This window comes from Bubalus bubalis, chromosome X (assembly GCF_019923935.1).
Source record: "Bubalus bubalis isolate 160015118507 breed Murrah chromosome X, NDDB_SH_1, whole genome shotgun sequence".
NCBI lineage: Eukaryota > Metazoa > Chordata > Mammalia > Artiodactyla > Bovidae > Bubalus > Bubalus bubalis.
The window spans coordinates 67,968,285-67,986,491 of NC_059181.1; the positions used below are offsets into that span (position 1 = coordinate 67,968,285).

The 18,207-nt window shown below is 35.4% G+C and overlaps 1 protein-coding gene across 8 annotated transcripts in view; it reads right to left on the minus strand.

Annotated features, from left to right (window-relative positions):
- Positions 1-18,207, minus strand: part of ATRX (ATRX chromatin remodeler) — a 287,562-nt gene that overhangs the window by 86,776 nt on the left and 182,579 nt on the right. For all 8 annotated transcript variants that reach the window (XM_044936882.1, XM_044936879.1, XM_044936880.1 and 5 more), the window contains 6 exons: positions 16,911-17,048; positions 15,744-15,919; positions 14,296-14,413; positions 9,181-9,311; positions 7,252-7,340; positions 6,950-7,122 (listed from right to left, as the gene is read on the minus strand). In XM_044936882.1, coding sequence (XP_044792817.1) covers positions 6,950-7,122; positions 7,252-7,340; positions 9,181-9,311; positions 14,296-14,413; positions 15,744-15,919; positions 16,911-17,048 — 825 coding nt within the window. The remainder of the gene's footprint in view (positions 1-6,949; positions 7,123-7,251; positions 7,341-9,180; positions 9,312-14,295; positions 14,414-15,743; positions 15,920-16,910; positions 17,049-18,207) is intronic.

The following is an 18,207-nucleotide window of genomic DNA, read 5'->3' on the forward strand; positions in this document are numbered from 1 at the left end:
CCTGAAAAAGGAGAGTTTCCCATGGATACTGTGTCTCTGACTTTCCTACTAGTTTCTATGTGGTTCTTCGATTGGCAGCACCAGCATATTGGGCCCTCAGATCTTCTTCAAGAAGAAGTGTACTATATGTAGGTGTAGATCAGTGTGCTCAGGGGAGTAGGTAAAGACAGGGTCTTCCTGTGCCACCATACTCCTCAATCTACTTTATGTTTTCAAATATAAAGCTTACTCTGAAAACAAGTGCATAAAACTCAGAAATATTGCATGTTCAGTTCCAGACCATCACAATAAAGCAAATAGACCAATAAAGTGAGTCACATGGCTTCATGGTTTCCCAGCACTTGTAAAAGTTATGTTTATATACTATGCTTGCTTGCTAAGTCACTTCAGTTGTGTCTGACTCTGTGCAAACCTATAGATCATAGCCAAAAAGGCTCATCTATCTGTGGGATTCTCCACACAAGAATTCTAGAATTAGTTGTCATGCCCTCCTCTAGGAGATCGTCCTGACTCAGGGATCGAACCTGCATCTCTTACGTCTCCTGCACTGGCAGATGGGTTCTTTACCACTAGATCCACCTAGGAAGCCCTTATATACTATCCTGTGGTCTATAAGTATACAATACTATTATGTCTTAAAAAAACAATGCACATACATTAATTAAAAAGTAGTTATTGCTAAAAAATGCTAAACTTCATCTCACTGAAGCTGAGTCATAATTGCTCTGGCTGGTGGAGAGTCTTGCCTCCATGTTGATGGCTGCTGACAGTCAGGTTCCTAATGATGGGGTGTCTGTGGCAATTCCTTAAAAAATGAAGTTTGCTGCATCAATAATAGCTCTTCCTTCCATGAACGATCTCTTTGTAGCATGTGATGCCATGTGACACCATTTTATTCACAGTAGACCTTCTTTCAAAATTGGAGTCAATCCTCTCAAACCCTGCCATGGATTTATCAACTAGGTTTAAGAAGGGTTCTCAAGTCTCTGTTGTCATTTCCACTATCTTCACAGCATCTTCATCAGGAGCATCTTCCATCTCAAGAAACCACTCTCTTTGCTCATCCACAAGAAGCAACTCTTCATCTCTTAAAGTTTTATAATGAGATTGCAGCAATTCAGTCACATCTTCAGGCTCCAATTCTAATTCTAGTTCTCTTGCTATAATATTTCCAACATCAGCAGTGACTTCCTCCACTGAACTCTTGAACTCCTCAAAGGCATCCATGAGGGTTGGAATCAACTTCTTCCCAACTCCTGTTAATGTTCATATTCTGGACCCTTCCCATGAGTCACAAATGTTCTTAATGGTACCTAGAATGGTAAGTACTTTCTAGGTGGTTTTCAACTGACTGCCCAGATCCATCAGAGGAATCACTATATATGGTAGTTATAGACTTACAAAGGGTACTCCTTAGATAATAAGACTTGAGAGTCGAAATGATTCCCTGGTCAATGGGCTACAGAAAGAATGCTGTGTTAGCAGGCTTGAAAACAACATTAATATCACTGTACATCTCCATCAGAGCTCCTGGGTGACCAAGAGCAGTAATATTTTTAGAGGAATCTTTTTTTCTGACCGGTTGGTCTCAACAGTGAGCTTAAAATACTCAGTAAATGATGCTGTAAACAGATGTGAGGTTATGCAGGTTTTGTTCCATTTATAGAACACAGGCAGAGTAGGTTTAGCAAAAGTCTTAAGGGGCCTAAGATTTTCAGAATGTACTGTCTTCAATTTGAAGTCACCAGCTGCATTAGCTCCTAATAAAAGTCAGCCTGTTCTTTGGTGCTTTGAAGCTGGACATCCAGTTCTCCTCTCTAGCTATGAAAGCCCTAGGTGGCATCTTCTTCCAATAGAATACCATTTTGTCTCCACTGAAAGCCTATTGTTTAGTGCAGCCACCTTCATGAATTATCTTCGCTAGATCCTCTGAATGACTTGCTGCAGTTTCTATATCACCACTTGCTGCTTCACCTTGTCCTGTTATGTTATGCAGATGGCTTCTTTCCTTAAACCTCTGAACCAGCCTCTGCTAGCTCCAAAGTTTTCTGCTGCAGCTTCCTTGCCTTTCTCACACTTCTTACAAATGAAGAGAGTTAGCGTCATGCCCTGGATTAGGCTTCTTAGCTTAAGCGAGTGTTATGGCTGGTTTGATCTTCTATCCAGACCACTACAACTTTCTCCATATCAGCAATTAGCCTGTTTCACTTTCTTATCATTCATGTGTTCAGTGGAGTAGCACTTTTAATTTCCTTCAAGAACTTTGCATTTGAATTTACAACCTGGCTACTAGCTGTTTGGTGCTAGAGGCCTAGTTTCGGCTTATCTTGGCTTTCGACATGTCTTTCTCATTAAACGTAATCATCTCTAGCTTTTTATTTGAAGTAAGACACAAATGAGTCTTGCTTTTACTTGAACATTTAGAGGCCATTGTAGGGTTATTAATTGGCCTGATTTCAATACTTTGTGTCTTAGTGGATAGGGAGACCTGAGGAGAGGGAGAGACACAGGGGAAAGGCCATTTGGTAGATCAGTCAGAACCTGAACAGCACAATATTTACCAATTAAGTTGCCTATCTTACCTGGGTGCAGCTCATGGCTCCCCAAAACAATTACAATCGTAACATCAAAGATCACTGATCACAGAGCACTATAACAAACATAATAGTAACAAAAGAGTTTGAAATATTGTGAGAATTACCAAATTGTGACACACAGATACAAAGTGAACAAATATTATTGGAAAAATGGTACCAATAGATGTGCTCAACATAGAGTTGCCACCAAACTTCATTTTGTGAAAAACACAGTATCTGTGAAGTACAATAAAACAAGGTATGCTTGCTGTGAAATAATAATGAATCAAATATTCTGAAGTAGTTTATATACAGTCATTTCATCCTTACAAACTACCTAATATGATACTAAACTAAAACACAAAGATGTAGATGCTGTAAGGTAAACTTAAATGACTTATTCAAGATCCTGTTTCTCAAAAAGACCAGAAAGCTAATGCAAATCAATTAGATATCAATTCTTTAAAAGAAAGTGAAATATGTAGTGAAAAATGATAGCTCAATTACAACCATCTACTTATTTACTAATAGTATCCATTTCCATTTCAAGGTGCAACATGTTGGTTCCTTAATACTTCTAATTCAGGTTTTACATTTACTATAAGAAAGTGATTTGGGGGAGAAATTTCCTGGCAGTCCAGTGGTTAGGACTTGGCACTTTCAGTGCCAGGGCCCAGGTGGGATCCCTGGTCTGGAAACTAAGATCCTGCAAGTCACAAAGCATGGACAATAAATAAATAATATATACCAGGTATATATGACCATATGCTGTGATCTATTCAGCCTTATATAGATCTAGACCTAAAGAACAAAAATGGATTTTTATCATCTATTTGTTCTAAAAAATGTTTCTGATCAACTATACATGCAGAGAGCTGCAATAAATGAAATACATCCATATATGAATGACTTTTATTTGACCACAGAGAGCTACACACTAGAGGAATAGGTGAAGTTCATCATTTGGAACCCACAGCTTTCCCCATCTACGTTTATGTTCATAACATGTAGCAACCTACTCTTTGCTCCAGTTCTTTATAGTCTTTTCCATATTTCAGCAAATATGGCAAATGATAGTATTAGGTTGGTGCAAAAGTAATTACAGTTTTTGCATTGTTGAAAATTGCCTTTTGATACTGGAATACATTCTAAATAAATGTGGTCATCATTTTAATGTGCATTTCTTGCTTTATGCTTTTTTGCTAATGAGTTATGACTTACTATTTTATATTTATTTTAGACTAGGGAAATGATGTTAGACAAAAAGCAAATTCAAGCGATTTTCTTATTTGAGTTCAAAATGAGTCATAAAGCAGTGGAGACAACTCACAACATCAACAACACATCTGGCTCAGGAACTGATAATGAATGTACAGTACAGTGGTGGTTCAAGAAGTTTTGCAAACGAGATGAGAGCCTTGAAGATGAGCACTGTGGCTGGTCATTAGAAGTTGACAAGGAACAACTGAGTGGATCACTGAAGCCAATCCTCTTTCAACTTGTAAAAAGTTGCCAAAGAACTCACTGTCTACCATTCTATGGTCGTTCATCATTTGAAGCAAATTGGAAAGGTGAAAAAGATAAGTGGGTGCCTCCTGAGCTGACAGAAAATCAAAAAAAATCATCGTTTTGAAGTGTCATCTTCTCTTATTCTATGCAACGACAACAAACCATTAATTAAACAGATTGTGATATGTGACAAAAACTGGATTTTGTATGACAACTGACAATGACCAGCTCAGCAGTTGGACCAAGGCATAGCTCCAAAGCACTTCCCAAAGTCAAATTTGCACCAAAAAAATGTCATGATTACTGATTGGCAGTCTACTGCCCATCTGATCCACTATAGCTTTCTGAATACCAAAGAAACCACTTACACCTATGAAGTATGCTCAGCAAATCTATGACATGCACCGAAACCTGCAATGCTTACAGGCAGCATTAACAGAAATGACCCAATTCTTCTCCATGACAATGCTCGACCGCACATCACACAACCAATGCTTCAAAAGTTGAATGAATTGGGCTATGAGGTTTTTCTCTCATCCACCACATTCACCTGACCTCTTGCCAAGAGACTACTACTTCTTCCAGTATCTCAACAACTTTGTCCAGGGAAAATGTTTCCATAACCAGCAGGAGGCAGAAAATGCTTTCCAAGAGATCGTTGAATCCTGAAGCATGGATTTTTTATGTTACAGGAATAAGCAAACGTTATTTCTCGTTGGCAAAACTGCATTGATTTTAATGGTTCCTATTTTGATTAACAAAAATATGTTTGAGCCTTGTTATAATGATTTAAAATTCACTGTCTGAAACTATTAATTATGTTTGTACCAACCTAATACTTATAATTGCACAACAGGAAAAGTGGAAGAAGCTCCTCATTTCTGAAAGCAACTCAGCTGCATTAGACCCCATTTGTACTTCCAACTGATGAAGGGATCTATACCTCAACATACTTTTATGCAACCCATTTGGAGCACAGTATGATATATACTGGTTAGTCTATTCTCTTTTCTCTTAACCATGCTGCTGCTAAGTCACTTCAGTCATGTCCGACTCTGTGCAACCCCATAGACGGCAGCCTACCAGGCTCCCCCGTCCCTGGGATTCTCCAGGCAAGAACACTGGAGTGGGTTGCCATTTCCTTCTCCAATGCAGGAAAGCAAAAAGTGAAAGTGAAGTTGCTCAGTCGTGTCTGACTCTTTGCGACCCCATAGACTGCAGCCTACCAGGCTCCACTGTCCATGGGATTTTCCAGGCAAGAGTACTGGAGTGGGGTGCCATTGCCTTCTCTGTCTCTTAACCGTAAGTTACATGAAAAACTTCAACAAGAGTATTTTAGGAAAAATCATTCCCAGGAACACATAAACTATGAGCTATTTATTTCTAATTATGAGATGAGAGACTAAGGAAAATTTAAGTGAAATGCAGATCAGGAGACCAGAGGAGAAAACAGCAGGAGATTCCCACTACCTTAAACTTTAACCATTCCTTTAAGTATACTTTAAATCTAGCTGGAATATGAACACTGCTAAGCTGTCTTTATGGGATAGCAGGGGACAAAAACAAGAAAAGAGGGACTGCTTTGGTGGTCCGGTGGTTGGGAGTCTACCTCCCAGTGCAGGGGACATGGGTTCAAGCCCTAATCAGGGAACTAGGTTCCTATATGCCACAGGGCAACTAAGCCCACACACCACAACTACAGAGCCCAGGCACCGCAACTAAGACCCAATGTTAACAAAAATAAATAAATTAACTAAAGTTTAAAAATAAGAAGTAAAGAAATTTTGTAATTTAATTTATACTACTCCCCTGATTTCTCAGAGAAGTAAGCCAAGGTCTATTGTTAGGCTGCCATCTGTTTATTCTAAGGAGGTACTGAAGAGAGAAATGTTTATCAGGGATTCACCAAATTTGTTCAGCTGCAGGCCTGAGACCAGCTAAACTTGTCTGTTCATAGGCTCATTCACTGAGCTGGCAGCCACATCGCCCTTCTCTTCACAGATGGTCTATACTTTGCTCCGTGATTCACAAATGCCACATATTTAGAGTTATTTATACTGTTGTGTCTCTAGATATTTTAAATATTCACCTATCTGTTCCTAGCACTCGAGTTTCTAAACATCTAGTCAGACTGCTCTAGGAGAATGTGGAGCCTGAGTACTCATCCTTCAAATGTAGAAACGAGTAAAGAGAACTTAAGCCACTGGGAAGTTCAATGGAAGACTTTCACTGAGTTTATACTCATGCACAAGAAAAAGAAAGAGAAAGCGAAGTAGATGACACAACTGTACCTGATACAAGGGAAATCTAAAGTAGACAATAAATATAGATTATGAAGAATTACAAGGAAAAAAGACTAAAACATCAAAACTAGCTTTACTGTATAAAATGAATGACAATCATAGTTTATTACCTGAAATGCTTACAGTTATTTATATGTAGTTAAGTGAAATCACCATGGTGGGTTTAAAATAGAATATATCTAGGTCTGAATACTCTTCTACCAATCATTTATAAAGATATAATAATATTGTGAGGCTGTTCAAGAATTAAGTTAGCTAACACATAGAGTGAAAATAATATAGGATTTAGGCATATATGTGTAAACAAATGTTAGCTTTTCTTTTTTCCCTTCTTCTTAAAAACCAGAGAGAGCACAATGGTTTGCTTCTACTTCAACATTCATTAAACATTTGTTGCTATTATGTGTATATGATTAACCTAGGTGCTTACCAATTGTGGAAAGATATTCCTTTGAGCCCATTGGTGAGGATAATTAATACTGGAAAGAAGCATGACTTTACAATGACATGATATTTTTTAAATCAGTGTTCCATGATATATGTAAGAATTATTAGACTCACTTTCTTCCAGTTTTAAAGAAACTGAGGGATTGTTTCCTGTTTCATCCACATTTCCTTCACCACCTCCTCGAGATCTTGAATTCCAGACTTTAATCACTTCAACATCATTGTCACTGCCACTTCCACTTGAGCTACTATCTTTTTTTCCCTTTTTCCCCTTTGCTTTTTTCTTTCTAAAAAAGAGAACAAATTCAAATGATTAGGGAAACACAGGAAAAATACAAGTGCCAATTATTAGAGGACAATCAGCAAGTTGGGATTTTAAACATGTCAACACAGGGCACAAAAAGTATTCAATTTACTTTGTATAATCATCAGAGCTTAAACTCATGGAGGTTTCATCGGAATCTGAAGCTATAAATTCATCCATACTGTCTTCATCAAAATATCCCTAGGGAAAAAAAATGAACATTTTAAGAATTTATTTCAATTTATACTGGAAATTATAATGATGATATCTATTTCATTTAAGGATAAGTTCATTGTTATGAGATAAGTAAGAACTGAAGAACTATAATATATTAGAAAAAATAAAGGAAACATCACAGATATGACTAATAAATGCAACGTGAAGTCTTAGATTGACTCATGGAAAAGAAAAGGGATGTAAATACAAAAACTGATGAAATCCAATTAACCTCTATTGTTTAGTTACTAGTACTTATGTGAATTTCTTAATTCCGACTATTTTACTATGGTTATGCAAGATGTTAATCTATGACAGAAGAGACAAGAATATACAATTGAAAAAAAGCAGTCTCTTTAATAAGTGGTGCCGGGAAAACTGGACAGCTATATGTAAAAATGAAATTAGAACATTCCCTAACACCATACACAAAAATGAACTCAAAATGGATTAAAGACTTAAATGTAAGACTGGATAATATAAAACCCTTATAGGAAAACATAGGCAGAACACTCTCTAACATAAATCGCAGCAAGATCTTTTTTTGACTCACCTCTGAGAGTAATGAAGATAGAAACAAAAATAAACAAATGGGACTTAATTAAAATTTAAAAAGCTTTTGCAAAGCAAAGGAGACCAGAGACAAAAATGAGGTACTATGTCACACTGGTCAGAATGACAATCATCAAAACTCTACAAACAATATATACTAGAGAGGGTGCGGAGAAAGGGGAACCCTTTATACTGTTGGTGTGTGTGTGCTTAGTCGCTCAGTCATGTCTGACTCTTTGTGACCTCATGGACTGTAGCCTGCCAGGTTCCTCTGTCCATGGGAATTCTCCAGGCAAGAAAACTGGAGTGGGTGGCCATGCCCTCCTCCAAGGGATCTTCCCAACCCAGGGATCTAACCCAGGTCTCCCATATTGCAGGTGGATTCTTTACCATCTGAGCCACCAGGGAAGCCTTGTTAGTGGGAATGTAAATTGGAATAGCCAGTATGGAGAACAGTATGGAGGTTCCTTAAAAAACTAAAAGTAGAGTTGCCACATGATCTAGCAATCCCAGTCTTGGGAATATACCTGAAAAAAAACTGTAATTCAAAAAGTGTACAACAGCCAGGACATGGAAGCAACCTAAATGTCCACTGACAGAGAAATGGATGAAGAATATGTGGTGTGTATATATATATATATACACAATGGATATTATTCAGCCATAAAAAATGAAATGATGCCATTTGCAGCAACATGGATGGACCTAGAGATTATCATTCTGAGTGAAGTCAAACAGAGAAGGACAAATATTGTATGATATTGCTTACATGTGGAATCTAAAAAAAGGGTACAAGTGAACTTATTTAAGCAACAGAAATAGAGTCAGAGGTGTAGAAAACAATCTTATGGTTACCATCAGGAAGGGAAGAGGGGATTGGAACTGACATATACACAATACTATAATAAAGACCTACTGTACAGCAGAAGGAACTCTACTCAATACTCAGTAATGACCTATATGGGAATAGAATCTAAAAAAGAGTGGATATATATACAACTGATTCACTTTGCTATTCAACAGAAAGTAACACAACATTGTAAATCAACTATATGCCACTAAATTTTTTTTTAAATTAACATTTAACACTCCTTCCATAATCACAATTCATTCAAACACAGAGTAATTAACTAGAAATAAAATAGGCTGAAGTACTGTGCCACAAAGAAAAAGAAATCTGAATATACAGTAAGTCTATACAGATCAACCTTTTTCCAAAGTTACTCTACTTACTACAGATACCTTTTGATCAATTTTAGGTTAGTTAATTTACCTTATTTTCTTTACTAATGTAGTCCAGCTGCAAACACCATGGATGAGTCCAGATTCTACTTAACATTTGAAAATCTTGGAAAAGTTTTGCACCTGCCTTTCCTCTTCCACCTTCGCTGCTATTACCTACACCTGATCAAAAGAAAAAAAAAAAAAAAAGAGAGAGAGCGCTAACGTTAAGACATAAGAATTCTCTAGCTCAACTAAGGTGTTTCTGTATTAGGACCTTAGCTTGATCTGTGCATCAGAATACTCTGGCCCTGTAGAGAAGCTAACAGGCCCTCATTTTTAGACTATTTCAAAACACATAAACAGGATTACAAAAGAAATCCAACATACAGAAATCATCAAAATGTTAAAAAAAAAAAAAACTTGTGGTATAATGATATGCAACCTTATTAATGCATTAAATAACAAAATACAGTAGTAAGTTTAACAATGGCCTGAAATTCTGAAGTACTGATAAAGGCAAATAAGTTTGATTTATGAGTAACAACAATATGTAGAAATATTTCTTATTTCTATTGGTAACAAAGTCACAGCTATCACTAATACTACTATGGTTTAATAACTGGAAAAATGCCATATTTTTGATAGAGGTTAGTGAAAACAGGCAGTATTTTCTTATTCAGGTCCTAGATTCTATCCATGTGCTCTAGATTACAAATTCCTGCTTTAGATAAAGCCACTCTCTGTACACAGTACTTAAGCAAAACTCTTACGTCAAAAACCCAGTATTTATAAAAAGTGTTTTTCAAGTTGAAAAAATTATTTATTTTGCCCAGAGAAACTTGAACAATATATTTTTTATATGAAAATGAAGTAAAAACGAAATGAATGTACATTTCATTAAGATGACAAAATTATCAAGGGGGTAAAACACAAAAGAACAAAGTTGATCTTTTAAAAGAACAGTATTTAAACAATAACATTTTTCTGTCCACAGTTTTAAAAGATCTAAATTCACATCTCCATGAGGGACAAGATGTATATTCAGTAATGATATGAAATATGAATAAAAAAGCATAAAAAATCAGTACTCGCTATTTTGCCCGATTAGAGGTATTGCCACTGTGTATGATAGAAATCATTGCTGTGAAAATGAGGCATCTAATTTCTTGATAGCATTCCCTTATAATCCTTTTATTTCTACAAAGACATAAATGAGTCTTCTTTTCACCTGAACACTTAAAAAGGCTAAGGTATGCCTGTATCTTGTTCTGGTTTTGATTTACATTTCCCTGATAGCTAATCATATTGAGCAACATTTAGAGAAGTGTTTCTCAGGCAGAGGGTACATCAGAATCACCCAGAGGAATTATAAAAATGCAGCTGCCTAAGCCCTACTCTAAAGCCATTGAATCAACCTGTAATGTGTGGTACATAGATCAATTCATTTTTAAAGACAATAGGAGTTTATTGTTCTCTATTTATAAGAGTACAATTCAGTGGCATTAAGTATAATCAAAACGTTGTACAACCATCAGCACTCTCCATTTCTAAAACTTTTTCCATCATTAACAGAAAACTTTGTACCCATTAAATGAATCTGACTCTTCTAGTCAATTCTAAATGTAATCACACAGTATTTGTCCTTTTGTTTCCAACTTATTTTACTTAACATGATGTCTTCAAGTTCCATTCACGTCAGAATTTCTTTAAAAGATTGTAATCTTCCATTGTTTGCATATATCATATTTTGTTAATCTATTCATTACTTGATGGACACTTTGATTGCTTCCATGTTTTTGGCTATTACAAATAATACTGCTATATAAACATGAATTGATAAGTATCTGTTTTGCATTCTTGCTTTCAATTATTTTGAAAGTAGAATTTTACCTAGAAGTACAATTGCTGTATCACATGGTAATTCTCTGCTTAACCCTTTGAGGGATTGCCACACTTTTGTCACAGCACCTACACAAGTGTTCTAATTCCTCCATATCACTTCCAACACTTATTATCTTTCTTTATTTGAGAGTCATCCTATTGGGTGTGATGTGGTATCTCTTGGTTTTATTTGCATTTCTTGAATAACTAGTGATAATGTAGAGCATTTTTTAATGTGCTTATCAGTCACTTGTATGTCTTTTTTGGAGAAATGTCTATTAAAAACCCCTATGTCCATTTTTGAACTTTGTTTGGTTTTTTGTTGTTGTTAGGTTGTAAGGGGCTTCCCAGGTGGCGCTAGTGGCAAGAACCCGCCTGCCAATGCAGAAGACATAAGAAACACAGGTTGGATCCCTAGGACCGGAAGATCCCCTGGAGGAGGGCAAAGCAACCCACTTGCCTGGAGAATCCCACGGACAGAGGAGCCTGGCGGGCTACACTGCACAGGGTCGCAAAGAGTCAGACATGACTGAAGCAAATGAGCACATGCAGTTGTAAGAGTTCTTTATATGTTCTGGATATTAATCCCTTTTAGGAAAATGACTTACAAATATTTTCTTCCATTCTGTAGACTGTTTTTGTATGTGCTCCATTTCTGCAAGCCTAAGACAATGTATGGATTTTAATAGTGATTTAAGCTAAAAATCAGGCTGTTTTAAAACTAAGTATTCACACTTATAAAATCTAAAATGTTTACTGAAGGCAGAGGCTTACATGTAAATAGAAAGTTCTGATGGAAAGTGAAAGTTTTAGCTCCTCGGTTGTGTGTGACTCTTTGTGACACCATGGACTGTAACCCACCAGGTTTCTGTCCATGGAATTCTCCAGGCAAGAATAGTGGAGTGGGTTGTCATGCCCTCTTCCAGGGGAAATTCCTGATCCAGGAATCAAACCTGCACTTCTCACACTGCAGGCAGATTCTTCACTGTCTGAGCCAACTGTATTTTTTAGAGAATGAAGGAAAATTAAGAAGATACTAATTTTCTTGAAATTCATTAAATTTAGTCTCTTATGACTTTAATTCTGCAAATATTAAATATACTATAAATTACTACTACTAAACTTACCATCAAATTGTTGCTAGCATTAAAAGAAAAATTTATATGAACTTCTTAAAGCTAAGTTGAATATAAAAAGAGTCAAAGAAACAAAAGTATTTTTGGACTATGTAATCAATAAAGTATCAAAGATTTTAATTCCAAGTGAGACAGGTGACATTTTGGGAGAAACATTTTGATGGTTTCTAGTGAGAATCAAGATAAAGCAGCTTTTTATATAATCCATTTGGCCTTTTATGAGAGTTTTTTTCAAGGGGTTATTAACTCAGGTTATTCTACTTTAAGGAAAATAACATCACATTTAGTAGGGGGGAAATTCCAAGACATTCTCATGTCTGAAAGACTGATGGCACCAGATAAATTAACAACCATACCTTTCTTAATTAAGAAGCTATAGCAGTTAGTACTTTAGATATTTACTCCTATCAATTAAAGTCATAAAAAATGAGGCCCCCTTAAATCTTAAATATTGCACTGCTCTTAGAAAGAGTATGTTTTAATATCTATACATGAGCTATTAACAATTTGCTGTTGGTTATTAAACACAACTGATTCTTTAATATTTTTAAACAGTACGATCCCCACAATGAAACAAAATTTTAAATATTTTGGAGAAAATATTAAGTGACCAAATTTAGCACCTTTTATTATTCAGAGAGTAAAGTCTCTCTGATGTTGAGAGGTCTCAACATCCCTCTCTTTCTCACTGGAATGACTATATTTAGTTAATGATGTCTGCATTTTTTGTCATTCAAGTCCAAATGGTACAATAAATCTAATAGATTATGATTAACATACAAATGAAAAAGTGTGCCTTATTAGAAATGATCTCCTTTCAAAAGTCAGTCCAAAAATTGTTTTAAAAATAAAGCAAAAAAATTTCTATAAAATACAAACATTCGAAACCTGTTTTCCCCCAAGTAGAAAAACTGTTGAGGACCATCATCATTATTCTATTTTCTAAAGTAGAAATTATCTGTCACAAAGAGTGTTATTTTAACTACTAATATGAAGCATCACTGTAATGTGTGTGTATAAACCTCCACTCTCTATTATTTTTTGATCACTTGTTGTATCGAAAATGGCTGAAGAGTACCTTCTAACCTATAGCCTCTAAATAAATCTGGCACATCAACTGGGAAAAGGTACCAGAATAAAGTGACCAACAAGTAAAAAATTTCACTCCAGACCAAACAGAAACTAATGTTTTGCTCTGTGAATGGTGACAACCTTGGACAAACACACATACAAACACCTGAATTTATTGATGATGAAACAGAATCTATCTGCTGTTATGTTTTAAAAGCACACAGAGCGACTTTCCTGGCAGTCCAGTGGTTAAGATCTGCCTTCAATGCAGGGGACATGGGTTCAATCCCTGGTCCAGGAACTAAGATCCCACATGCTGTGGGGCAACTCAGCCCACATGCCACAACTAGAGAAAAGCCATCATGCTGCAACTACATAGCCCACATGCTCTGGAACACACATGCCACAAGTGAAGAGAAGCCTGCGTGCCGCAACAAAAGATATTACATGCCGCAGCTAAGATCCAATATAGTCAAAGATAAAAAAATAAAGTTTAAATAACAACAATTAAAAAAGCATATGGAAAAGAGTATAAGTTCCTCATAATGTAATCACTCAGAAAATAACCTGTTATTAACATATTTGTGTATTTTAGGCATTTCTGTGTATTTTTATTGTAACACTGGGACATAATATATGCCCTGCTTTGTATTTTGCCCCCTTTTCCCTTCAACATTTGTCAACTTGATACCTAAAAAAGCAATTTCATGAGTTTGACTTATAGGTCTTTTATTAATGTGGTTGGATATTTTTTAATAATACACTGGAATTTTATGTATCTTCTTTTATGGATTTAGTCAAATACATAATATTTTATGAAATAAAAGCTCTTTACAAATTAAGGCATTATTGATATATTCTATATATTTTTTCACTAGTTTGTTCCTTAATTTTATTTTGAGAATATTAGCTTTTTAATGAGAAATATTTTTTGTTTTTATAATATAAACATACCATTTTACACAAATCCAAAATTGCAAAAGAACAACTGATGTGGTAAAATTACCACGACAGCATTCTTCAGAAAAAGAATGTCTTAAGAAAGTAAAAAACAATAAACTAAGTCTATTTGTTACCTGTTAAGTGATCTAAGTAGTACTGATAGAGTTTGCACTGAATAGGAGTCATTCTCACAGCTAAAACATACTCATGCTTTGGAGGCAAAAACTTTGTTAATGCTGTATAATCTTTCCTCTGTAATTAACAATAAACAGAATGAAAATTAGTTAAATATATGACAGGAATTAACTGCTCTAAGAATCATCACTGCTTGCAACTAAAAAGTGCACACAAATAAAAGGTACCAGACATATAAGAAAACATTTACTTAAATATAATTACCCTCTTGAATCACACAATGATCCCATTTAATTGTAGTTAATGTATTTCATGTGACTACATAGTATGACTCACTGGTAAAAAGATACTGCAACACACCAGGCAGGTTTTAAATTGAAGTGGCCATACTACCAAATGAGCAATTTAGGTTTTCAAATGGTCTCCTCTACATAGAAAAAAAGAAAAGAAAAAAAAGGTGGGGAGGGGATACAGTAGGTAGTGCTAGCAAAAAGAATTGCTTTAATCATACAGTAAAACAGATGAATCAAAGTCCAATGCAGTCTGAGTTATCCTTTGGGTAAAGTGTGCAAACATGCCAGAGGATAACATATAACATCAGGGGGAATGTTTGTCCAATTGAGAAAACAAGCCATGTATAGGCATTCTTAATATAGGAACAGGAAAGAAAGAACACTAATGTGATAGATACAAATGACTACCTAAATCAGAAAAATGCCACCTAGGTAGTAGCAGTAATACAGAAATAAGAGTACCTGCTAGTACCTGTGGGTAACCTGAACAAACAGAATGACTTTACCTTATATAACGGGAGTACAGTCAGTCAAAAGGACAGCCTATCTCATCTGTTATATCCATTAATAGCTGGTGTCTTAAGAAAAATAAAGAACTGAGATCTATTAACTACTTGCTCAGTCTCTATATCCTTATCTACTCATTAACAATGGTTTACTGAAGATCTATGTGTAAAGAACACTATTAGTCCAATAAAGTTATTGTATGTACTTGGAATTAATAAAACTGTTTCTTCAGGATTACTTCTTTCATAATTCATAAGTGCCTTTCCTACAACCATTTCAAACAAATGAGGTTTGGAATACTATACTATAAATTCTGGTGAGCACAGAAATTTCTGAACCATAATAGCTGTGGTCCTTTTACATATCCCCTATCATAAGGATGAGATAAATCTAAACATTAACATATAACCATATAAAGCTATACATCCAGCAAATGAATTAATCAAGTATGTTCTAAACTTCTCAATGCAATTTTTTTAAAGTTCAATACTAAATAAACTTTGGAAAAGAGTGCAAAAAGATTTAACTATAAAACTACTGAAAGGAGACAGAAAACACAAAATAATTCAAGTTTAAATTCAGAAAACATTTTGAGATTACAATATAACAAAGTAACAATATATTATTACTGTGGAATGTACTTGTACCTGAACACATCCAGCTAACATTTCATAGAGAATGTGAGCTCGTTTTTTCATTACTCTGACATCTACCATGGTAGAATCTGCACACTGACCATTTTGGATTGGATTTATAAACCGATTCCTGAATTCCTTAATGGATCCAAGCAAATTTTCTTTGATAAAGTTAACCATGCAATGATCTAAGAAAGAAGATATTAGTTCATTAACAACAGTAACAGCTAAAAGAACTGAGAAAATTTCTTTGACAAAAAGCTCCTGTCAAAAATGCCTGCCATGGCAGCATTAGAATTAAGATACAAAGAAAGAACACCAAACTGAGTGTAGACTAAACACTGGTTTATCAGTCTGATCTAGAACTGGATTACCTAAACCAGATGAGAAATTCAAATAAAACCCAATCCAAAATTCTAGACTGTTTAGGAAATTAATGTTTAGGAAAAACAACACCTAGAACATTTTATTCTAACTCACTAGTCTTTATAATACATATTGAGTATGAAACAACTGCTCTGTAATTCTATGACTTTATGATCAGCAAGCATATCTTGTGAAAACAACATAGATACTGAACCAAAATAATAAAATCAATTAATAAGCTACTAGATCAAATTTTGAATTAACTGATTTAGTTCAAGAAGTCCTAAATAACTGCCCTATGCTATACAGGACCACAACGTGAAACAGGGCAACATTCTATAAATGGGGAAAGAAAAAAGGGGAAAACTGGAACAGACAAAAATAAAGATAAAATATAGATATATAGTATAGATAAATATAAAGAAAGATAAAGTGAAACAGTAACCAGTATTACAAATAATAAAACATAAAACAGTTAACTATAAAAATACTGAGAATGGAGATAACATAAAAATAACAAAAAAATTTAGAACAGATTACAGTGGGATATTTCAATTTGTTATTTGCTGCATAACTCATGTTCCCTCTTTAGTGTCACCAGAAACATATGAAAATGAGGGAAACTCAAAAGTCACTTCTCTGGGTTCACATCATTTATCCTCAGCCTCAGCAAACTGTATCCTGACATCAATTCAACACAACTATCCTCCAATCTCCACCTTCCTAAAACTTTCATTTAGCATAGCATTTCTTTCCAAGCTCCTATCAGTAACTCCTCCAAAACTGGATACATTCTTTTACACATTGACTCACACTCAATTAGGTTATTTTGAAGTGGTGTTCCCGTTAAAATAATTCTCCTCCTTGATCGTATAGAATTCATAGCTTTTGAAACAGCAGATGCTTCATTTTTTAGAATATGGCCTTCATCACAAACAACAAAGTCAGGTCCTAGAAAAACAATATTTAATACATAATAAAATTAAAAGCACAATCCATTTAAGTAAAGTTAAACACTTTACAGTGCTGCTCTTATGGAAAGATGCTGTGGAAACAACATCCTGATAAGAACAGTTCTACTTTATCTGCTGCTGTATTTGGTAAATGTGGTACTAACAGTATTAATTTTATTAAAGTGCTATTATGATGGTACTTAAGGACCTCTGAATAAGAGTACAATATAAGTTAAAACTACCACTTGAGATGAAGAGTAACTTATATATACTAAAAAGACAAATTACAAAAGCTACATTTAAAGAAACACTATAGAAATCACAATAGACCAAGTACTACTTCCCATTTGACTTACTTCACATAACTAGTAGTCATTGTTGGGAAAAAATTTAACTGATAAAGGACAGCTAAACTGACTGTTACATGGGTATGGAGGTAGGAAGAAAAACATTGTCCAAGCTACAGATCTCATACCAGAGACTGGCTCTTTCAAAAGAAATACGTATGATTTGTTCTATGAAAATAACCATATGCACTCTTGGGTAAAGTATCCTATAAACACAAATTGCTTGCAGGTTAATATACACAGCCTTAACGTACTCCTTTTCCTATATGGAATCAGTCTGTTGTTCCATATCCAGTTCTAACTGTTGCTTCCTGACCTGCATACAGGTTTCTCAAGAGGCAGGTCAGGTGGTCTGGTATTCCCATCTCTTTCAGAATTTTCCACAGTTTATTGTGATCCACACAGTCCAAGGTTTTGGTATAGTCAATAAAGCAGAAATAGATATTTTTCTGGAACTCTCTTGCTTTTTCAATGATCCAGTGGATGTTGGCAATTTGATCTCTGGTTCCTCTGCCTTTTCTAAAACCAGCTTGAACATCTGGAAGTCCAGGTTCACGTATTGCTAAAGCCTGGCTTGGAGTTTAAGCATTACTTTACTAGCGTGTGCTGCTGCTGCTGCTGCTGCTAAGTTGCTTCAGTCGTGTCCGACTCTGTGCGACCCCATAGACGGAAGCCCACCAGGCTCCACCATCCCTGGGATTCTCCAGGCAAGAGCACTGGAGTGGGTTGCCATTTCCTTCTCCAATGCATGAAAGTGAAAAGTGAAAGTGAAGTCGCTCAGTCGTGTCCGACTCTTAGTGACCCCATGGA